The 25,000-nt window shown below is 44.9% G+C and overlaps 1 protein-coding gene across 1 annotated transcript; it reads right to left on the reverse strand.

Annotated features, from left to right (window-relative positions):
* Positions 1-8,366: 8,366 nt before the first annotated feature.
* Positions 8,367-24,331, reverse strand: LOC105475116 (F2R like trypsin receptor 1). The gene is made up of 2 exons (XM_011730121.2): positions 24,078-24,331; positions 8,367-10,975 (listed from the first exon to the last, which is right to left on the reverse strand). The coding sequence occupies exons 1-2, from the start codon at positions 24,157-24,159 to the stop codon at positions 9,864-9,866; spliced, it is 1,194 nt and encodes a 397-aa protein (XP_011728423.1). The 5' UTR covers positions 24,160-24,331; the 3' UTR covers positions 8,367-9,863.
* Between the last annotated feature and the right edge of the window lie 669 nt (positions 24,332-25,000).

A 25,000-nucleotide genomic window follows, 5' to 3' on the forward strand; every position in this document is an offset into this window, starting at 1 on the left:
AGGTAACCTCACCAAGTTGTTTTTTTTTCCGAGACAGGGTCTCATGCTGTTTCCCAGGCTGGAGTACAGTGGCACGATCTCAGCTCACTGAAACCTCTGCCACCTGGGTTCAAACAATCCTCCCACCTCAGCCTCCTGAGTAACACTGGGACCACAGGTGTGTGCCACAACACTGGGCTAATTTTTTTTATCTTTTATAGAGATAGGGTTTTGCCATGTAGCCCAGGTTGATCTCAAACTCTTGAGCTCACATGATCCTCCCACTTCAGCCTCCCAAAGTGCTGGGATTACAGGTGTGAGCCACTGCACCCAGCCTCCTACTCAACAGTTCTACTTGGATGTCTAACAGGCATCTCAATCTCAAGATGCCATGGTCAAAACAGAACTCTTAACTTTCAACCTCCAAACATGCTCACTCCTAATTATTTCACCATTATCCATCAAGCAGAAACTCTAGGCATGAGCTTTGATTCCTCTTTTTTTCACATCTATTGACTTTAGGCTCCTTCTCTCCATCTCCGTTACCACCACCCTAATTCAAGCCAACATCACCTCTTGCTTGGATTACTCCAAATTGTTCTTGCTTTCTCTTCTTGTCTTTCTATAATCCCTATTCCGCATAGTAGTTAGTGATTTTTTTTTTTCTTTTTTTGAGAGGGAGTCTCGCTCTGTCACCCAGGCTAGAGTGCAGTGGCACGATCTCAGCTTACTGCAACCTCCGCCTCCCGAGTTCACGCGATTCTCCTGCCTCAGCCTCCTGAGTAGCTGGGATTACAGGCACACGCCACCACGCCTGGCTAATTTTTGTATTTTTAGTAGAGATGGGCTTTCACCATGTTGGTCAGGCAGGTCTTGAACTCCTGACCTCGTGATCCATCCACCTGCCTTGGCCTCCCAAAATGCTGGGATTAAAGGCATGAGCCACCATGCCTGGCCACTAGTGATTTTTTAAATGGCCAGTAAAACAAACCTATGGCATCCTATGTAGAAAGAAAATCAATCTCCTTACTCCCTTACAGTTCTCTTCAGTTATCAAGCTCTTGCCTCTCTCTCCAGCCTACTTACTCATACTCTTCCTTCCCTTACTCATTCCCGTAAAGCCCTTGCTTGAGATCCTTCCCTGGCTGGTTTTCCTGACCTTTACATTGCCACTTAAATTTCACCTCCTTAGAAACCTTCCCTGATCTCCCAATATAAAATACTCTTAGCATTTACTACGATTGGATATTTTGTTTTGTTTTCAGTCTTTCTCCAATCAGAAAGTAAACTCCATGAGAACAGAGTTCTTATCGATTTTGTTCTCCACAATATTCCTTATTGTCTAGAAGATGACTTGGCACATAGTGCATGGTGGAAGAATATTGAATTAACAAGTATGTACAGATTTCCACTCAAATATTATTTCTGTAGCAATACAAGTATAGCATAAGCTGGATTCCATAAATTATGGTGTATTATATGTGCACATGGAGATAGCCATTTAAAATATTGGGGTCAATCTGCAGATGTTAACATGGCAATCACATCCAAGATGTGTTCACGTATATAATGCGGTAGCCAGCCTCCCATGTAGTCCCGAGTGATCCTTGCCTGCTGGTATTTATGCTTTTAGGTAGTCTTCTCCCAGATTGAATTGGAGCTAGCTTGTCTGACCAAGCAATTGGAGCTAGCATGGTGGAGGTGATGGTGTGTGACTTCTGAAGCTAAGTAATGAAAGGCATTGTGGCTTTCCCCTTGTACTCGTGGATCACTCATTTTGGGGAACACCAATCTTTGTGTTATGAGGTCAATCCAACAGCCCTGTGAAGAGGCCCACATGAAGGGAAACTGAAGCTTCCTGCCACCAACGTGCCAGCCCTGTGGAGGATCCTCCAGCCCCTGTCACATCTTCAGCTAGGAGCAGCTCCAGCCAGTATCTTACCTGGCGCCTCATGAGATCCTAAGCCAGAACCATCGGGCTAAACTGCTCCTGAATTCATAACCCACAGAAACTGTGCGAGTTAGTAAATGTTTATGACTGTCTTAAGACACTAAATTTTGAGGTAATTTATGTATAATTTAAGCAATACATGCTGTAACTCTGTTTATTTTTAAAAAGCATGTATACATGTTTGTACATGCATAAAAACATCTCAAAGAATATACAGAGGACATATAAACGGGTTCCCATGTGGGGGGTAGGGAGGGTGTTCATTTCTCATTGTATACTTATACTCTTAGATTTACTTATTTAATTTACCTACTCAATAGGTATGGGTTTTTTAATTTGCATTTTTCTAATGACTAATGCTAAGCGTCTTTTATGCTTCAATATGCTTATTTGCCATCTATTCTATTCAGTTCTGCTTTTTGTTTATTTTTCATTTTTTAGAGATGAGGTCTCGCTATGTTGATCAGGATGGAGTATAGTAGCTACTCACGGGCATGATCATGGCTTCATGGCTCACTGCAGCCTTGAACTGCTGGGCTCAAGCAATGGTGTAAACAAAGCAGTGGTTAGAGGGGTAAGTCATAGTAGCTGCCCTTCTGGAACCTTCTTGTCCTTCGCGTTTACTTTGACTTTCTGCCAGTCTCAAGATCTAGCTCTGAAATAGACTATGCTTTAAAGGCTTTGGAGAAGCCCATATACTGGAGGGTTACGTTTTGCAGTTTGTTTTTTTAAATATTGATGTATTCCACTGAGAACATCAACCCCTCAACTGGACAGCTGCTAAAGTAGAAATCCTAATTTAATTATTTGCATTTAATAATGCAGTAATGTTGCAGTGAATGTTTGTGGGATTGTGAACCCCAAATATTTGAGACAGGGCTCAGTTAATTTAGAAAGTTTATTTTGCTAAGGTTGAGGACGCGTGCCCATGACACAGCCTCTGGAGGTCCTGACAACTTGTGCCCAAGGTGGCGTGAAAAGAAAATATCTTGGGCCCCCAAAATCACTGTGCTAAAAGGAAAACTCAAGCTGGAAACTGCACAGGGCAAACCTGCCTCCTGTTCTATTCAAAGTCACCCCTCTGCTCACTGAGATAAATGTGTTATCTGATTGCCTTCTTTGGAAAGGAAGAAACTCAAAAGAATGCAAGAGGGTTTGTGTCTCACCTATCTGTGACCTGGAAGTCCCCTCCCTGCTTTTCCGGCCTTTGCTTCAAGTTATCCCGCCTTTCCAGACCAAACCAATGTACATTTTACATAAATTGATGTTCAATGTCCCCCTAAAATGTATAAAACCAAGCTGTGCCCTGGCCACCTTGGGCACATGTCGTCAGAATTTCCTGAGGCTGTGTCACAGGCATGCGTCCTCAACCTTGGCAAAGTAAACTTTCTAAATTAACTGAGAACTGTCTCAAATGTTTGAGGTTCACAGTGCTCACAGCAGTTTGGTTTTATACATTTGAGGGACACATGAGACATCAATCAACGTATGTAAGATGAACATAGATTCGGTCTGGAAAGGTAGGACAACTTGACGCGGGGAGGGGGCTTTCATGTCATGGGTAGATAAGAGACAAACGTTTGCATTCTTTCGAGTTTCTGATTAGCCTCTCGAAAGGAGGCAATCAGATTGCATTTTTTTTTTTTTTTTGGGTTGGAGTCTCACTTGCCCAGTTGCCCAGGCTGGAGTGCAGTGGTGTAATCTCAGCTCACTGCAACCTCCGCCTCCCAGGTTCAAGCGATTTTCCTGCCTCAGCCTCCAGAGTAGCTGGGACTACAGGCGCCCACCACCACACCCAGCTAAATTTTTTTGTATTTTTAGTAGAAATGGGGTTTCACCATGTTGGCCAGGCTGATCTCAAACTCCTGACCAGGATGGTCTCGATCTCTTGACCTTGTGATCCTCCCACCTCGGCCTCCCAAAATGCTGGGATTACAGGCGTGAGCCACAGTGTCCGGCCCAGACATGCATTTGTCTCAGTGAGCAGAGGGGTAACTTTGAATAGGAGAGGCAGGTTTGCCCTAAGCAGTTCCCAGCTTGACTTTTCCCTTTAGCTTAGTAATTTGGGGGCCCCAGGATTTATTTTCCTTTCACAGGATGAAGGAATGAACCACCCACACTGCTGCTGGGTTCTTGATGGGCCCACAAGCATGGGCTGTGGTTTCTACCGGAGGTGGTCTGTAACTCTGGTCAGGCTTAATTTCTCACCAATAAAGACAGAGGCTGAGAAACAGTCCATAGATTGACCCAATGGTAGAGGCAAGAGCAGCTCATACTCAAATCATAGAATATTTCAAACTGTCCCTCCAGAGAGGCTTTCCAAGGTTGGTCTGAGTCACTCTAATTGTTGACATTTAAGTAGGACAACCATCTCAGTGAAGTTCCAAGGCTTGAATAAAATGTAGGGGCTAGATCCCTTATCGCTAAGGGTTTGGTTTTTGTCTTCAAAACTGGGGGTCAGGAAAGGACTGGACACATCAGAAACTTCTCTTTGAGAAGACATCTAAACACCAAAGCAAAAACTCATCATTTTAATCAAGATCTGGAGGACGCTAAGGATTACCTTTGATTCTGCAATAAATTATAGTCCTCTCAGGGGGCTCCAAAGGGTTAATGTTTCAGGAACAAAGTTGTAATCACTAAACTATGCATACTGATGAGATTACAGCCCTAAAGTTTATGAAATCTTGATAACCAGGAAATTAATTACAAGTTTGAAACTCCTGCTGCAAACCACTGAGGTGACACACTAGGAAAAAGCCCATAAAACAACTCCAGCCAAGTCAGTTTAGCACTGGCCTTTGTTCTGAGCATCAGGACTGCTAATCTTTGTTCACTTTCAAATTAAGAGATCTCACTGTTAGTAAATAAGCCTGTGGAGTTCAAAGTATTTACATTTTCAGACATTTTAGGACTCTGTTTAGAGAAATTAAACCACAATGACATATAACACAAGAGCAAAGACAACCACATCCAAGGTACTACTCTGCTAGGGCCAGAGTTCCTCACACTTCCAATCAGGGGCCTAATTCAGATAGACCAGGGACTTTTCTAAGGCACTTTTCAAAGGCAAAACAAAACGATTTGAAAAGTTTTGCTGGGCCGGGCGTGGTGGCTCACACCTGTAATCCCAGCACTTTGGGAGGCCAAGGTGGGTGGATCACCTGAGGTCAGGAGTTCAAGACCAGCCTGGCCAACCCGGTGAAACCCCATTTCTACCAAAAATACAAAAAAATAGCCAGGTGTGGTGGCAGACGCCTGTAATCCCAGCTACTCAGGAGGCTGAGGCAGGAGAATCGCTTGAACCTGGAAGGCGGAGGCTGCGATGAGCTGAGATCACACCACTACACCCCAGCCTAGATGACAGAGCGAGACTCGGTCTCAAAAAAAAAAAAAACAAAAAAAAAGCTTTTGCTTTATTCAAAGGCTTGGTGAAAATAATGGTGAAAATAAACCAAGAAAAATATCTGCTCTTTAATAGGTACTTTTGACTAAATGTTGGGTCGGTCATTCATACATGAAATACTACCTGGTCATTAAAAATAATGAGAAATAGGCCGGGCGCGGTGGCTCAAGCCTGTAATCCCAGCACTTTGGGAGGCCGAGGCGGGCGGATCACAAGGTCAGGAGATCGAGACCACAGTGAAACCCCGTCTCTACTAAAAATACAAAAAATTAGCCGGGCGCGGTGGCGGGCGCCTGTAGTCCCAGCTACTCAGGAGGCTGAGGCAGGAGAATGGCGGGAACCCGGGAGGCGGAGCTTGCAGTGAGCCGAGATCACGCCACTGCACTCCAGCCTGGGCAACAGCGTGAGACTCCGTCTCAAAAAAAAAAAAATAAAATAAAAAATAAAAAAAATAAAAAAAATAAAAAAATAAATAAAAAAATAAAAAAATAAAAATAATGAGAAATAGTCAGGGCACAGTGACTCATGCCTGTAATCCCAGCACTTTGGGAGGCTGAGGTGGGAGGATCTCTGGAGGCCAAGAGTTTGAGACCAGCCTGGGTAACATAGCAAGACCCTGTCTCACTAAAAATAAAATAAAAATAAATTAATGAGAAACAGTGAATGAGTTAAAAAAAAATTATGAGGACAATTTATATAAACTGATTTAGGAGTTAAAGTATATATGTATGTACACATATTGCATACATATTTACTTTTTTTTTTTTTTTTTTTTGAGACGGAGTCTCACTCTGTCACCAGGCTGGAGTGCAGCGGCACAATCTCGGCTCACTGCAAGCTCCGTCTCCCGGGTTCAAGTGATTCTCCTGCCTCAGCGTCCCAAGTAGCTGGGACTACAGGCACCTGCCACTATGCCCAGCTAATTTTTTGTATTTTTAGTAGAGACGACGTTTCACCATGTTGGCCAGGATGGTCTCGATCTCTTGACCTCATGATCCACCCGCCTCGGCCTCCCGAAGTGCTGGGATTACAGGCATGAGCCACCGTGCCCTGCCACATATTTATTCTTAAAGTATAGCCACATTGTAGTGAGATTTGCATAGTTACACACACACACAAAAAGAGGGTATAGCCACAAAAGAGTGTTGGCATGTTCCTGTAGCCCCTAGCTAATACGGAGGCTGAAGCAGGACGGCTTGAATCCAGGAAGGTGAGGCTGTAGTGGGCTATGCTGATCATTGTCTGCACTAAGTTCAGCATCAATAAGGTAACCTCCAGGGAGAAGGGGACCACCAGGTTGCCTAAGAAGGGGTGATCCAGCTCAGGCAGGAAATGCAGCAGGAAAAACTCCCAGAGTGATCAGTAGTGGCGTCACATGTGGAAATAGCCACTGCACTCCAGCCTGGGTAACAGACTGACACTCTGTCTCAAAAAAAAAAAAAAAAAAAAAAAAAAGAAATGACCAACACTAGAAAAATGTTCTCCACTGAGTCAGCTACAGATGGCCTTCAGGTCTCTGTGAGCTCTTTGTTCCTGCTCCCTTTTATCCTGTTCCCACCATTTTCCCATTTCTCACCTGACAAATGGGGACAACTTCTCAGGCCTGCAACGAGACTCAAAGCAGAGAAGGCAAAGAAAGCAGTGACACTGAAGTGAAAGGGGGCAGAGCAGAAAACAGCTCTCGTCCACAGAGCATAGTAATAATATTATTTAAAATTTATGACCACATAAATGTGCCAAATATTTTTATTCTCATAACTTTATGAGGAAGATACTATTATCCTAATTTTACAAGTGAGGAAACTGAGATACTACTATCCCCATTTGACAATGAGTCGCATTTTATTATCTTACTGCTTGAGGTAATAAAAACGTCCCTAATATAAGCAATGATGGAGTCCGAATTCAGCCCAGCCCAGGACCTGCATTCTTAGCCGCTAGGCTGTGCTGCTTCTTCAATAAAACAACAATGACTTTTTTTTTCCCCCAATCAGATTGGGAAACCAAAGATTGAGAGCACGGAATGTGGATGAGCATTTCAGGAAACAGGTGCAAAATATACCATTTTGGTAGAAGTATACACTACTGAAGACAATTTGGCAAGACTTATCAAAACTTAAAATGGGCATCTAACTTTTGAGTTGCCCATTCTACTTCTGGAAGCTTATCCTCAAAAAATATGCTCACAGATGCCTGTACACAGATATTTCATACAGCTGTGATTTTTGAGAAAACAAAAATGGAATATTTATTCGCAACTCAAAAGAAACACTACGCATATAAGGTAAGAGATTAAACATAAACACAGCAAATTCCATCCCATTCCTATGTCTCCAAGGCTGCATGGCCAAATGGAATCTTGAAGAGAACACCTGGGCAACAGAGGAGCTGTCAGCGCCTCCGGTCTGGACTTCTGGATGCAGCAGTTTTAATAGTCAAAAAAAGAAGGGTGGGGGGATGACAACCTAAGGAGCCGTTGGTAGGGAAAAAATTACATACATCACAATGTACACCAAATGTTAAATAGCCTCTATCCTTGAAAAGCGGTCAACCTACAGATACAGATGTGGAAAGAATTCTAAAACTGTTTTGTTTTTTGTTTTTTGTTTTTCGAGATAGAGTTTCACTCTTGTTGCCCAGGCTGGAGTGCAATGGCACGATCTCGGCTCACTGCAACCTCCGCCTCCCAGGTTCAAGCGATTCTCCTGCCTCAGCCTCCCAAGTAGCTGGGAATTACAGGAACTTGCCACCACGCCCAACTAATTTTTGTATTTTTAGTAGAGACAGGATCTTGCCATGTTGGCCAGGCTGGTCTTGAACTCCTGACCTCGGGTGATCCACCCACCTCGGCCTCCCAAAGTGCTGGAACTACATGCATGAGCCACAGCGCCAGTCCTCTAAAAACATTTTTAAATGAAAAACAGTTGTCAGACAGTTTGGTGTGAGTGTCCATCATTTCCTTTTAGAGGGGTGAAGCTGTTGCCTCCCTTCTCTCACTCCTTCCCTCAAAACAAACACACAACTCAGAAATAAGCTGTAAAAAAAGTTATGTTATTTATAAATCAATTACACAATAAAATAATTATTTTTAAAAGTCACAAATACAATCATTGTATAAAGTCAGTTTGGCATCAAGTACCTTTTAAATATGTTGCAAACTATTTTCCAAAGAGATGTGGTCCAAACTCTCTGAAAGTTTTATAATTTCGTATTAGATAACAAGTGAACAAAACTGACAATAAATACTCCAACAATAATTTTTTAAAATACTAAGTGGTAAATGCTATTCTAAGTGGCAAAACAATCTATTACTCAGACTACCTGAAAATTTCACTGAAGTCATAAAAAGTTATACAAAATTTGTATTTACACGTTTAAAATCCTGATTGTATTTTTCTTGAATAATAATATATACAAAAGCTCAAAGGGTTAATAAAGAAATAATTCAAAGTCCTAATAAGTCAACAAACAGATTTCATTATAAGCCGAACATAAAAGAGACACCACTGTTTGCTTCTCTTTTTGAAAACTATCATTGTCAAATGGAAGCAGCATTTAGAACAATGGTTCTCAAATCTTCATGTGCATAAACATCATGCAGGTTTGTACCACACAGATTCCTGGGCCCTGTTCCCAGAGTCTGAGCTCTCATTACTGAATCTGAGGAATCTGCATTTTTAACAAGATCCATGACTATTTTATTTTATCATCCAAGCTGGAATGCAGTGGTGCGATCTCAGCTCACTGCAACCTCTGCCTCCTGAGTTAAAGTGATACTTGATTCTTGTGCCTCAGCCCCCTGAGTAACTGCGATTACAGACGTGCACCACCACACCTGGTTAACTTTTGTATTTTTAGTAGAGACGAGGTTTTGCCATGATGGCCAAGCTGGTCTCAAACTCCTGACCTCAAGTGATCTGCCTGCCTTGGCCTCCCAAAGTGCTGGGATTACAGGCATGAGGCACCGCACCCAGCCAAGATCCATAATGATTTTGATGAAGTGGTACAAGAACCTCACTCACTGGACATTGAAATTCTACTGTCCAATCCCAACTCACTGCTGTTGATTGGAAACCTGATTCTGGTAGTTCATTTATCTTGATTTCCTCATTTGTAAGGTCATTCGATTGGACTGATCATCTCTGAGGGCCTTGAAGCCCTAACAAGTCTATCACGATCCCAGATGTTATATATATATATAATTTCAGCTGAGAAGTGAGTCTTCACACCAAGTCTACTTTTTGCAAGTTACTGGGTTTCTGTCTTTACCATCTTCTGAAAAGTCTGCTTCTGTTGGTTCAGTTTCTGGGGACATCTGAGTAGAGGAATTCTGAAACGGACACTGATGTTAATTTGAGGTACTACTTTTCTCATGCAAACAGGGGAGCTCCTAGCAATCCTAAGAAGTGCTGCATCCACATGGTATGCGGTGAGATGCGTTTGGTTAGGAAATAAGAGACATGTCCCCATAACATTAAACAGGCTCCACATCCTATGGTGCAATTCCCATCTGAGGACTCGGGAAACTCAATAGGAGGTCTTAACGGTGGTTGAACTTGAAGAGTAAGAGCTGGACTTCCTGGAGTGTTTCTGTGAGGTGAGGGATACTTGCATCTGCTTTACAGTGCGGACACTTCTGCAAAGGAGAGCGTTCTTTGCATGATCCCTGAAATCATGTGAAACAAAGTAATAGACAAAGGGGTCGATGCAGCTGTTGAGGGTAGAGAGGCAGAGGGCTACAAGGTACAGGGCATAGACATGGCTCTGACCCCGGCTCTTAATCAGAAAATAATGCACCACGAGCAGAAGGTTACTAGGAGTGAAGCAGATCAGGTACATGGCCAGGACAGTGACAATGAGTTTGATGGCCCTCTTCCTTTTCTTCTGTGAGTTTTCATCCATGGCAGAAAATCGCAGCATTCTGATCATCAGCACGTAGGCAGAGGCTGTGAGGAAGGCTGGGAACAGAAAAACCCCAATGGCCAGAGAGAGGAAGTAATTGAACATGTCTCCTACCAAGAGCTGCTCAGGCAAAACATCGTGACAGGTCGTGATGTTCAGGGCCGGAATGAAGATGGTCTGCTTCACGACATACAAGGGGATGGTGACCAGCAGAATCAGCAGCCATATTGCCAGGGAGATGCCAATGGCAATGTTTGCCTTCTTCCTGGAGTGCCCCATGGGGTTCACGATGACCCAATACCTCTGCACACTGAGGCAGGTCATGAAGAGAATGGAACAGTACATGTTGCCATAGAAAAAGCCAATAAGCATGTTACAAAGAGCTTCCCCGTAAATCCAATTGTTGCCATGTATGTGATAGGCAATCTTCAAGGGGAACCAGATGACAGAGAGGAGGTCAGCCAAGGCCAGATTGGCCATGTAAATCACAGCAGGGTGCTTCTTCTTAGTTCGGAAAAGAAAGACCCACAGGGCCATGCCATTACTTGGCAAACCCACCACAAATACAATTGTGTAGACAATTGGAAGGAAGACAGTGGTCAGTTTTCCAGTGAGGACAGATGCAGAAGACTCATCCACAGAAAAGGCTTGTTCAACTGTAACTCCTTTTCCAGTGACGTGGAATGTGCCATCAACCCTACCAATAAGGCTTCTTCCTTTAGAAGATCTATTGGTTCCTGTACAAGAAAGGAAGACAAGGGTCATTACAGAAATAAATGTTTCAGCAGTAACACTGATTTGTTCAAATAAAAGTACATTCATTTATTCATTTTTTAATTTACCCAGGCTGGAGCGTAGTGGAACGATCATAATGTACCGCAGCCTCAAACTTTTGGGCTCAAGCAATCCTCCTGAACTGCCAGGCCACAGGCACGCACCACCACACCCGGCTAATTTTTTACTTTTTGTAGAGATAGGATCTCGCTATGTTGCCCAGGCTCTTCTCAAACTCCTGGCCTTAAGATTCTCCCACTTCAGCCTCCTAAAGTGGTGAGATTACAAGTGTGAGCCACTGAGCCTAGCCTCAAATAAAAGTACCTTAGATGAAAACAGAAATGTACTATTAGAGGATTACACAAAATGCTTATAGGAGCTTTTCTTTGTGTAATGAGATTATTGGGATTTCTATTGTCTGGTTTAGTTTGGTTTTATGGGGTTTTTTTCTTACAGTGAGTATTTTTGTATCTGGGAGTTGTAAGGAGTTGTGGGATACATGTGGAACATTGATTTCTAGGAATATAAAGAAGACTAACAATATTTCAATTTATTTTTACAAACTGTCCACATTCATTAGTCCCCAGCTATTCTTTTTATTTTACTTATTTTTATTTTTTTAGAGATGGGGTCTTGCTATGTTAACTTAACTGGTCTTGAACTCCTGGCTTCAAGTGATCCTCCCATCTTAGCCTCCCAAAGTGCTGGAATTACAGGAATAAGACATCACACCCAGCTCTAGCTATTCTTATCACATGACCAACAACAGTCCTTTGATTTATCAATTAGTGAAATTTGGTTTGGCTGGGCATGGTGGCTCACACCTATAATCTGAGCACTTTGGGAGGCTGAGGCAGGCGGATCACCTGAGGTCAGGAATTTGAGACCAGCCTGGCTAACATGGCAAAACCCCGACTCTATTAAAAACACAAAAATTAGCCAGGCGCGCCTGTAATACCAGCTACTTAGGAGGCTGAGGCAGGAGAATTGCTTGAACCCGGAAGGTGGAGGTTGCGGTGATCCAAGATCATGCCACTGCACTTCAGCCTGGGTGACAGAGACGTCAGTTTAGGAATGTGCAGTAATTCCTTTCCAAATTCTCAAGTGTGTAAAATAGCGATCCCCCTCCTGACACCAGTTTTCTAATTTCTCATTTCATAATGGCCTTCTATTCCACTCTAGTCTTGAGCCAGGATCCATCCTGGCCTATTCAATTCATCATACCCTACTCAGACCTTGCCACAGGGAGATTCCCAGGACCACAAGCGACATTCCCTTTTCACCCACAAGGATAGCCTCAACAGTGGGCAGGGGTTTCCCCTGTTCATGTGCTGGCTTCCTGGAGAACGTCCCATGGAGGCCAGCTGGCAGGGAAACTGTCTGGCCTGGACAGGTGGCTGTACTGATGACAGATTTGTGTTCTGACTTCCAAGCATGTAGCATGACAAGCTAACTTATTCTCCCTCTCTTATATTATGAAGTTGATCTTAAAAACCACAAAGAAATGAATGGCATGTCCTCCCTACATTCTGCCCCTAAGTATTCGTGAACCTGCAGGAGTAAATAAGGACAATTTAAGGATAGCGAAGAATTTTACTCTAATTCTGGGGAAAAGTAGGCCTCACCAGGCAGAGAAGACAGGGCAATACTGGCACTGCAGATTACCAGGGAGGATATTAAACCTACTTATGCTCTGATCTCATAATGTTATGCTTGGTCATCATTTTTCCACTAGAAGCTTTACACTAATGTTCCACAGAATTTTTCACATCTTAACGCTTCTATTTGGGATGCTAGCCTGGGTGGAGTGTTGGGGGATGTAGAGATCAACATTTCACTTTTCACTTAGTGTAGTGGGTTGAAAGGTGGTACCCCCAAAAGAGAAGTCTATGTCCTAATCCCCAGACTCCGTGAACATTATTTAGCAAAAAGGTCTTTGCAGATAGAATTAAGGATCCTGAGATGAGAAAATCTCCCTGGGTTATCTAGGTGGGCCCCAAATCCAACGACAAGTATCTTTTTAAAGATAAAGGCAGAGGCCTGGCGCGGTGGCTCACGCCTGTAATCCCAGCACTTTGGGAGGCTAAGGTGGGCAGATCACTTGAGGTCAGGAGTTCAAGACAAGCATGGCCAACATGGTGAAATCCTGTCTCTACTGAAAATACAAAAATTAGCCAGGTGTGGTGGCGTGTGCCTGTAGTTCCAGCTACTTGGGAGGCTGAAGCAGGAGAATCGCTTGAACTCAGGAGGCAGAGGTTGCAGTGAGCCAAGGTTGTGCCACTGCACTCCAGCCTGGGCAACAGAGTTAAAGTCTGTATCAAACCACAACAAAAAAAGAGAAAGGCAGAAAGAGATCTGTAACACGCAGAAAAAGAGAAGCCAGAGGAGTGAGTGACATGAGAATGGAGGCAGAGATTGGAGTCACGTCAAGGAATAGGCCAAGAATGCCAAGATGCCGGCAGCCACTGCAAGCTGGAAAAGGCGAGGAACGGACTCTCCCTTAGAGCTTTTGGAGGGCGTGTGGCCCCAATTCCTTGATTTCAGACTTCTGGCCTCCAGAACTGACAGAATAAATGTGTTGTTTTACATATTTATTTAGTATATGGCAATTTGTTACGGTAGCCACAAGAAACTAATATGCCTAGGATAGTCCTATTTCTAATGGTTCTATTTTTTTTTCAATAATTCTTCAAAAAGAACGTATGTTGTTTTTAAATTTTTTTTTTTTTTTTTTTTTTGAGACGGAGTCTCGCTCTGTAGCCCAGGCTGGAGTGCAGTGGCCGGATCTCAGCTCACTGCAAGCTCCGCCTCCCGGGTTCACGCCATTCTCCGGCCTCAGCCTCCCGAGTAGCTGGGACTACAGGCACCCACCACCTCGCCCGGCTAGTTTTTTGTATTTCTTAGTAGAGACGGGGTTTCACCGTGTTATCCAGGATGGTCTCGATCTCCTGACCTCGTGATCCACCCGTCTCGGCCTCCCAAAGTGCTGGGATTACAGGCTTGAGCCACCGCACCCGGCCTGTTTTTAAATTTTAAAAAAATCCTACATATTACAGTGTTCTTCAAATATTTGACCATAACGCCTAAGAACCATATTCTACATAGTAACCCAGTTCCCAATACACATATCCATGGTGGAAAAAAGTTTCACAAAATAATAATTATTCTTATTATACAGGGTGCACTGATACTTTCTATTGTATTCTATTCCATTATCATAAAAAGCCAGTTATTATTCTTTAACATTGATTTCACAGGCCACTTAACTTAGAATGACAACAATGTAACAATTAGAAAGTAACACACTGGAAATTAATTTGGTGTTGGATTCAGTGCTTGATCAGCATTATAGACTGAGCAACTGGTGCAGTTATTGTGGGATGTATCCAACACCAAATTAATGGAAATGAAGGCGGCAAAGTGTTAAACACTACGAATGTAGTCAGTAAAATCGAGACTCTGGGAACTGCTACAGGATAAGGGCCTGTTTTTCACAAAATATAAATTATAAGGCAAAAAATAAGAAAGAGAGCCAGGCACAGTACCTCACACCTTCAATACCCAGCACTTTGGGAGGCCAAAGCAGGAGGATTTATTGAGACCAGGGATTTAAGACCAGCCTGGGCAACATAGCAAGACCCCAGCTCTTAAAAAAAAAAAAAAGAAGAAGAAGAAAAAAGGAAAAGAAAGGTGTGGAGGTGAAATTTATAGAGTAGAAGATCTAAAAGACATATCAGTCATATGTATGTACCTTGTTTGAATCCTGATTCAAACCAACCATAAAAATACCTTTTTTTTTTTTTTTTTTTTGAGATGGAGTCTCACTCTGTCAGCCAGGCTGGAGTGCAGTGGTACAATCTTGGTTCACTGCAACCTCCATCTCCCAGGTTCAAGCAATTCTCCTGCCTCAGTCTCCCAAGTAGCTGGGATTACAGGTGCGCACCACTATACCCAGCTAATTTTTGTATTTTTAGTAGAGATGGGGTATCACCATGTTGGTCAGGCTGGTCTCGAACTCCTGATCTCAAGTGATCTGCCCACCTCAGCCTCCCAAAGTGCTGGAATTACAGGCATGAGCCACTGCACCCGGCCTAAAATGACATTTATGAGACAATTAGAAATTTGAACGCAGAGCCGGGCATGGTTGTTCATGCCTATAATCCCAGTGCTTTTTGAGGCTGAGGTGGAAGGATTGCTTGAGGCCAAGAGTTTGAGACCAGCCTGGCCAACATAGCAAGACCCTGTCTCTACAAAACATTAAAAAAAAAAAAAAAATTAGCCAGGCATGGTGGCGCACACCTGTAGTCCTGGCTACTTGGAAAGCTGAAATGGGAGGATCACTTGAGACCAGGAGTTCAATGATTCAGTGAGATTGCGCCACTGCACTCCACTCTGGGTGACAGAGTAAGGCCCTTGTCTCTTAAAAAAAAAGAAAAAAAGAAATTTGAATACTGACTGAATATTTGATTATATTAAAAATTAATGTTAGTAGATACTATAATGGCATTATGTTTATATTTGAAAAAGAAATCCCTCATACTTTATTAATACATTCTAAAATATTTTAGGATGAAATGATATCTGAGATTTATTTCACAACCACAGGAATTGAAACCCTCAGACACTGCTGGTAGGAATACAAAATGGTGCACGGCTGGGCAGAGTGGCTCACACTTCTAATTCCAGCACTATGGGAGGCCGAGGTGGGTAGATCACCTGAGGTCAGGAGTTCGAGACCAGCCTGGCCAACATGGTGAAACCCCACCTGTACTAAAAATACAAAAATTAGCCAGGCATGGTGGCATACACCTGTAATCCCAGCAACTTGGGAGGGTGAGACAGGAGAATCATTTGAACCAGGAGGCATAGGTTGCAGTGAGCCAAGATTGCGCCACTGCACTCCAGCCTGGGCGACAGAGTGAAACCATGTCTATTTAAAATAAATAAAATAAAATAAAACGTACAGTTATTGTGGGAAATTATCTGGCAGTTCCTCAAATGGTTAAAGAGTTACTATATGGCTGGATGCGGTGACTCATGCCTGTAATCCCAGCAATTTGGGAGGCCGAGACAGGCGGATCACGAGGTCAGGGGTTTGAGACCAGCCTGGCTAACATGGTGAAACCCCATTTCTACTAAAAATACAAAAATTAGCTGGGTGTGGTAGCACACGCCTATAGTCCCAGCTACTTGGGAGGCTGAGGCAGGAGAATCGTTTGCCAAGGGCTAAGACTGGAAGATTGGTGAATGACAGCTAAGGTGTTTCTTCCAGAGTAATAAAAATGTTCTGAAAGTGTTGTGGTAATGGTTGAATAATTCTATGAATACACTAAAAGCCACTAAATTGTACAGTTTAAAGGGGTGAATTGTATGGTGTGTAAATTATCTGATATGGAATTCTTGGTAAAGCTGTTAAAAAAAAACATAGGCTCAGTATCATAGGAAAGGGAAAAAAACAGAAAAGAAATAACAGGGAAGAGGAGTGGGAGGTGGGTTGGGGAATAGATGAAACAAGATTAGCCAACAGTTAATAATTATTGAAGTTGAGTGGTGAGTACACGGAATTCACTATAATAGTATACTGCTATAAGATTAAAATTCTCCATAAAAATAAGCATGTACCAAGTCAGGAAAGCTCACATAAAGAGTGCTCAAAATCTATTTTAAATAAGAACGCTAAAATAAAGACCAAAAAAGGAACAAGGAAAGGCAATATAACAATTTTGTTTTTAAATGGATTTTTTTTCTTAGAATATTTCAACATATAACCTTTAATGGTCTCCATCAAAACTATTGTTGGTATTAACTGTTCTATAACACTGGTAAATGTGAAGACGCTACTTGAAGGTCTCTGAAGCCCTTTCAGCCCAGTGCATGGGCTCTGACTCTGTACAGTGTCCTTACCACTCACCAAAACTCACAGAGCTTGTCTAGAGAACCGATACTATCCCAGCTCCCAATTGTCAACCAGGTAAAATCATTTCTATTTCACAGAGTTGAGGAGATACTAACTGCACAAATGAAGTTTAAACACATATAAAGTGTCTGGCTACAATTATATTCCCATTTCTAGGGCTGTAATAAACAATTATTGCCCAAGTGTGCAAAAATACACACTCACAGATGCTCAAGGCAGCATCCCCTACTCAGTTACAAACAGCTCCTTATTCCTATTCCTAACTTAGCATGTCCCTGGCATCGTCCCTATCACTAAGGGTAGACATTGTACTAGCCAATAATATTGAAATGGAAAGACAGCCACAATAAACAGTCAATTGAAAAAAGAAACTGGCTGGGCACGGTGGCTCACGCCTGTAATCCCAGCCCTTTGGGAGGCCAAGGCGGGCATATCACGAGATCAAGAGATCGAGACCATCCTGGCCAACATGGTGAAACCCCATCCCTACTAAAAAATATAAAAATTAGCTGGGCGTAGTGGCGTGTGCTTGTACTCCCAGCTACTCGGGAGGCTGAGGCAGGAGAATTACTTGAACCCAGCAGGCGGAGGTTGCAGTGAGCCGAGATCACGCCACTGCACTTCAGCCTGGCGACAGAGCAAGACTCTGTCTCAAAAAAAAAAAAAAAAAGAAAGAAAATTATAATGTACAATTTGCAAAATCTGAAGTCTAGAAGGATATCCACCAAACAATAAAAAGTGGCTGGCTCTGTGAAGTAGAATAGCTGGGGACAAGAGAACTTTTATTTTACACCTCTCTATATTATTTGAATTTTGTATCTCAAAGGAGTATAAATTGGTATAATATTTTTGGTGGGTAATTTGGCAAAACATATCAAAATTTTTAATGTATTTGCCATATGACCTAGCAATTTACTTCTAGGAATTTGCCCTGCACCTACCAGCTAAAGTGCACAAAGTTATTCTATGTACAAGAATATTTACTGGAACGTTGTCTAGCACGGTGAAACAAGGGTATTAATTTCAACATCTATCAAAAAGGGGAGTAGTTCAGGGCCTGGCGCAGTGGCTCACACCTATAATTCAAGCATTTTGGGAAGCTAAGGCGGGAGGATCATGAGATCAGGAGTTTGAGATCAGCCTGGCCAACGTGGTGAAACCCCATCTCTACTAAAAATACAAAAATTAGCTGGGTGTGGTGGCGGGCACCTGTAATCCCAGCTACTTGGGAGGCTGAAGCAGGAGAATGGCTTGAACCTGGGAGGCGGAGGTTGCTGTGAGCTGAGATCACACCACTGCACTCCAACCTGGGTGACAGAACAAGACTCCATCTGGGGTTTGGGGGTGGGCGGGAAGAGGGGGAGTAGTTCAGGTCAGGCATAATGGCAACCTAGCCATAGCCCCAGCTACTTGGGAGCTGAGATGGTTACAGTGAGCTATGATCCTGCCACTGCACTCCAGCCTGGGTGACAGCCAGAACCAGTCTCTTTTTAAAAAAAAGCGGGGTTGGCCGGGCGCGGTGGCTCAAGCCTGTAATCCCAGCACTTTGGGAGGCCGAGGCGGGTGGATCACGAGGTCAGGATATCGAGACTATCCTGGCTAACATGGTGAAACCCCGTCTCTACTAAAAATACAAAAAACTAGCCGGGCGTGGTGGCGGGCGCCTGTAGTCTCAGCTACTTGGGAGGCTGAGGCGGGAGAATGGCGTAAACCCGGGAGGCGGAGCTTGCAGTGAGCCGAGATCACGCCACTGCACTCCAGCCTGGGAGACACAGCGAGACTCCGTCTCAAAAAAAAAAAAAAAAAAAGCGGGGTTGCAGGGGTCGAGGGGGCAGTAGTGCGGTGGGGAGGACTAGTTCAATTACCCCTCCTACAAAAGTTTGTACAGGGCCGGGCGCAGTGGCTCACGCCTGTAATCCCAACACTTTGGGAGGCTGAGGTGGGTGGATCACAAGGTCAGGAGATCGAGACCATCCTGGCTAACACGGTGAAACGCCGTCTCTACTAAAAATACAAAAAATTAGCTGCAGGATAATGGCGAAAACCCGGGAGGCGGAGCGTGCAGTGAGCCGAGATCGCACCACTGCACTCCAGCCTGGGCAACAGAGCAAGGCACCGTCTCAAAAAAAAAAAAAAAGTTTGTACAAATTTCTATACACTGACTGAATAGATTAGATAAAAAAAGATAAATCGGCCGGGCGCGGTGGCTCAAGCCTGTAATCCCAGCACTTTGGGAGGCCGAGACGGGCGAATCACGAGTTCAGGAGATCGAGACCATCCTGGCTAACACGGTGAAACCCCGTCTCTACTAAAATACAAAAAAAAAATTAGCCGGGCGAGGTGGCGGGCGCCTGTACTCCCAGCTACTCGGGAGGCTGAGGCAGGAGAATGGCGTGAACCCGGGAGGCGGGGCTTGCAGTGAGCTGAGATCCGGCCACTGCACTCTAGCCTGGGCAACAGAGCCAGACTCCGTCTCAAAAAAAAAAAAAAAAAAAAGATAAATCATAGCACAGTACGTACAGTACAGTACGCTCTGTCTATTCCTATAAATCATTTATGCATAGAGAAGTTGAGCTGATGGCCAGGCACCCCTGTAATCTCAGCACTTTGGGAGGCCAAGGTAGGCGGATCACTTGAGGTCAGGAGTTCAAGACCAGCCTGGCCAACATGGCAAAATTCTGGCTTTACTAAAAGTACAAAAATTAGCCGGAGGTGTTGGTGCACATCTGTAATCCCAGCTACTTGAGAGGCTGAGGCAGGAGAATCACTTCAACCTGGGAGGCACAGGTTGCAGTGAGCTGAGATCACACCACTGCACTCCAGCCTGGGCAACAGAGCGAGACTCCATCTCAAAAAAAAAAAAAACCAACCAACCAACAAACCAGCCAACCAACCAACCAAACAAACAAAACCTGAGAAGTTGTGCTGAAATTGGAGAACAGAAAGTATGAGTTTCACTTTTTTTTTTAGACCCTTCTAATTTACACAATTTTTGGGAAAATCTACATGTAAAACTTTTTTTTTTTTTTTGACACAGAGTCTCGCTCTGTTGCCCAGGCTGGAGTGCAGCTGCACCACCTCGGCTCACTGCAAGCTCCACCTCCTGGGTTCACGCCATTCTCCTGCCTCAGCCTCCGAGTAGTTTGGACTACAAGCGCCCGCTACCACGCCTGGCTAATTTTTTGTATTTTTTGTAGAGACTGGGTTTCACCGTGTTAGCCAGGATGGTCTCGATCTCCTGACCTCGTGATCTGCCCACCTCGACTTCCAAAGTGCTAGGATTACAGGCGTGAGCCACTGCGCCCAGTCTAAAATTTTTAATTTAATTTTTACTTTAAGTATACTCCTCTTGTGGCCCAACCTCCCCATCAAACCAAGTGTAAAACAAGTACTTTATTTGCATTAACTCTCTTCCTTTCACCCTGTTCTCTATGATCCCCTCACCCCAAATGTTCTTTTCTGCTCCCAATCTTTGGGAGCACAGACTGAAAAAACAAAGGTTTCAATTGTGGGGTGCCCCTCCCTAAACTTTTAGTACATTTTCACAAGTGTTCTTTCAGAATGAACTGTTTTCCCCAACACTTGCCAAGCTAATGAAACCATAAGAATGTCAAATACAGATTTACTAAAACATCATCTATCAAGGTTACTTAGTAACTACAAGGCAAGCAAAAGGATCAGATTTAAAGTCCTATCTTCCAGTTCATTGCAGTGTTCTGTCATTTTACAAAACTTTGGCCAGGGACGGTGGCTCATGCCTATAATCCCAGCACTTTGGGAGGCTGAGGCAGGTGGATCACTTGAGGACAGGAGTTCCAGACCAGCCTGGCCAACATGGCAAAACCCCATTTATACCAAAAATGCAAAATTAGTTGGGTGTGGTGGTGTGCGCCTGTAGTCCCAGGTACTCTGGAGGCTGAGGCATGAGAATCACTTGAACCTGGTAGGTAGAGGTTGCAGTGAGCCAAGATTGTGCCACTGCACTACAGCTTGGGTGACAGAGCGAGATTCCATCTCAGGGGAAAGAAAAAAAAGAAAAACTGGAAATACCACATGTCTATCAACAGAGGACTAATTTTTAAAATTGATACATCCTTCTATAACATTTTGGAGTCGTTAAAAATGTTTTGTATGTATTGACATGATACTGATCTGCTTATATAATCCCATACTTGCACAAACATATTTTCTGTATTTGTGAATACATATTTTGTGCATGGATATAATAAAAAGTGGGAAAAGACATAAGCTGAAATGTTACCACTGGCTACTTTGGTACTGAATTTCAGGGTGATTTAATTAAATTTTTCCTTTTTTTGTTTTGGCTCATTTTTCCCTAGTGATCACATATTGTTTTTATAATTTAAAAAACAATTATAGCTAGGGCTATAGTAATCCCAGCACTTCGGGAGGCTGAAGGCGGGTAGATCACCTGAGGTCAGGAGTTTGAGATCAGACTGACCAATATAGTGAAACCCTACCTCTACTAAAAATACAAAACTTAGCCGGGCGTGGTGGCGGGTGCCTGTAGCCCCAGCTACTCAGGAGGCTGAGACAGGAGAATTGCTTGAACCCGGGAGGCGGAGGTTGCAGTGAGCTGAAATCATACCACTGCACTCCAGCCTGGGCGACAGAGAGAGACTCCCTCTAAAAAAAAAATTACCTGGGGGTGGCAGTGCATGCCTGTAGTCCCAGCTACTTGGGAGGCTGAGGCAGGAGATTTCCTTGAGCCAGGGAGAGATGGAGGTTGCAATGAGCCAAAATCGCACCACTGCACTCCAGCCTGGGCAACAGAATGAGACTCAAAAAACAAAACAACAACAACAAAAAAAACACCAAACCAATTATAAAGAAAACAGAAGTTCCAGTCTCAAAAAGATAAATGGAATGACCTAGGCCTGTAAAATGGTGGGAAAAAATAAGTAAGTGGCAGAGAGAAGCTGACTGAAATGAACACCACATGGACCAGCCAGGGTACTCTGGGCAAGACTCCTCACTTCATTCATCTGCTATTTACTGAGGTCCCATAGGTGATGAGACTATGCTAGACATGATGGAAAGGATGGTAGGGTCCCCTGCCTCCAGGAGTTAACAATGCAGTGAGGACATGTATTAAACATATTTACCCAAATAATTACCAATTACTATTGTGAGGGGAAAGAGGGGCCGCGACTTCCAAGTGTTTTCCTTGCCTTGCCTCCTCCCCTATTCAGTGTCCCTCACCTGTACCCTGAGAAGGCTGTGATCTAGGCTGAGTTCCTTTCTATGAGGCAGTCTTTCGGAGTGAGGCTTTGGGAAGAAAATCAAACCCCAAATCGGCCTTGCAGCCACCTGAGGGGCACGCAGAAGGACTGGTTAAAAGGCAGTGAGCAAAGATCTACCCTGAGGGCAGAAAAGCTTTGCTGACACGGTATTTACTAAAATCAGTTTAGTTTTAAGGTGGGAGGAAAGCTCCATCTGCCTAAATCAATTCTCAGTGTTACTTCGCGAACCCTTTGGGAAAGTTACCCTGCAAGGGAATAAAAGTATGGTGGGGGGAGGATGAGGAACAAGGTGCAATATTAAGTGGCTCTAGTTAACAAGTAACCTGATTTTTCCTTGTTGTCAAATCAAGTTCGCCTTATACTCCAGGGATCTCCCAATCCCCCATCAAGAGGGGTAAACAAGAACAAGCCAAATAATCGGGGCATGCTTCCTAGGGGGACCTCTGAATCATAAAGATGTTGAATCATTTATACCAACACGTATTTTTTTAAAGTTTGCACATACTAACCTTTGCTCCTGAATTTTAAGTTCCCAACTTTAAAGGACATAGAGGAGAGGTGTTTATTACAGTTTTCAATACTTCCTGGAACTAAATGCCTTTATTCTGATGCTGATTAATAAAAAATATATCAGCAGTGCACAGTTTTCAAGCTTACACAACACCCTTTTCCCTAAGTGAAGAGGGAAAAGAATCACATTCTTCCATCTAATTCCAACCCACTGCGACTTGCTCTTTTACCTCCTCTTTATGAAGAGGTGGATAAAAGTGAGAAATGCCTTTTACAGCAAGTCTGAACATCTGAGGGAAATTAAAACCTCCCTTTGCTACCCAGGCTGCCCCAAACAGCGGGGCCTCGGTTAGGATCACAGTGGCGCGACCGCAAGTCAAACATCCCCCACAGCTACAGCGAGGCCTGCTGGGCCCGGAAGAACACATTCCAAGCAGTACAAGTTCGAGCAAACCCGGAGCAGCACACCCAAGGAACGCGGCGGCCGGGCGCAAGTGCTGCTCTGTTCCCAGGGCGGCCAGCCTCCGGCCTGCAGACCTGGGTGGCAGCCAGTGGTCGCTCCGGGTGGCACACTAGGCAAGTCCCGGAACCCAAGGCCCAGAGAGTCAACTGGTCAAATATAAGGCAGCGTCCAAAAAGTTCCGCTCGTAAATCCTCGTGACGCCCAACGGGCCTGAGCGCTCATTACCACCAGAACCCAGCAGAGTCCAGCCCTGAATTTCATACCCCGGGCCTTCCACCGTGGGTGCCAGGAGCCGCGGGCCCCGGGTGGATCTCGAACGCCAGGGGCAGAACCCGAAGAAAGGCTTCCAGTAGTTGGGGGAGGGGGGCGCAAAAAACAATTTAGAAGGCTCCCGGGCCGCGGGTTCCCACCCACTCCGCCGGTTCCCACCCACTCCGCCCTGCCCTGCGCAATCAGCTCGCTAACTCCACCCGCCCCGCGGGAGCGAGAGGAAACTAAGCGAAAAGCTCTTAACGACTTAGTGTTTATAAAGCAACCAAGCCCGGGGAGGGGACTGGGTCCTCTGGGTACCCTTTAGACACAGCTACTCCTTCCTTCGCTCCCTTTTCCCGAACCCACGCTGGCGCCTGGGGGTGCCCAGCATGACAGCCTCTACGGGAAGTAGCGTCTTTGGGGAAGTCTCTGCCTCTGCCGGGCTCTGCCAACTTCAGCTGCTCCCGCATGTCCCACCTGGGTGCCTCCTTGGCGCAGAGACCCCCCATCAAAGCCACCAAGGAGAGGCTAAGGGATTCGTGGAGATGGGTGCCGGCAGCAGAACCCCTTTCGCGCACCTGCCCGGATCACCGTCTGCCCAGCGTGCCCAGGACCCCAGCTCCTCAGCTATAAGAGCCCTCCTTGGCCACGTTTCTCACCTTGGATGATGCCATTGCAGGAGACAGAGGCTGCCAGCAGGATGGCGGCCCCCAGCAGCCACGCCGCGCTGGGGCGCCACATCCTCCCCGAAGCCCCGACGCCGGGCGCGCTGGGAATCCGCCGTCACCGATTCGAAACTCAGAGCTCCACTGGACGCACCGAGAGAAAGTCAGCCTCTCGTCTGTCCCTAATCGCAGCCTCTGCGCTCCTCCCCAGGGCGGGTTAGGTTTCAGGGAAACCCGAGGCGCCGCTGGACTCACCTGCGGGAGGCCACGCCCCGGGACCGGAACGAGGGCCCTGACCCCGCCCCCGGTTACCTGCCTTGCGAGGCTGCTCCCCCGGGTCCCCGGACGCGCGCCAGGTCTTCTAGACTGCTGGAGCCGCCTGCGGGCGGGGTTGAGCGCATGAGGTGTCCGCTTTGGAATGCAAATAGCAGGAGCGCTGGGACCTCGGGTTAATCCCGGCCTGGGTTATGCCGCGAACTACCTTTAACCTTTACTTACTCCTAGAGAACCGGGTCGTCCGTCTCCCTCACTTTTCCTGACTATGGGAAAGCCACGATTCGAACTCACTGCAATTGTGGTTGGTAACTGATACAGAGAGGGCTTCCCGGTGCGGTGGACACTGCAGGAGGAGGGATGCGTTTTTTATTGTAGAGGCAGCTGCAGCTGCGGACACCACGAAAGCGGTGGGGAGCACAAGGGGCGGGGCGGGAAAGAAGACATGGAATGGCTCCTTTCAGCGCCAAGTGCCAAAGCTTTAGAGAATTATCTTGTTTAATCCCTATAACAACCAGCGCGATAAGTATGATTATTCTTCCCATTTTACGGACGAGGAAATTGAGCTTAGAAAGACTAGATAAATTGGTTAGAGTTACACGGTTTATAAACACAGTATATAAATGTTTATCACATTTCAACTC

Source organism: Macaca nemestrina, chromosome 6 (genome assembly GCF_043159975.1).
Source record: "Macaca nemestrina isolate mMacNem1 chromosome 6, mMacNem.hap1, whole genome shotgun sequence".
In the NCBI taxonomy this organism is placed as follows: domain Eukaryota; kingdom Metazoa; phylum Chordata; class Mammalia; order Primates; family Cercopithecidae; genus Macaca; species Macaca nemestrina.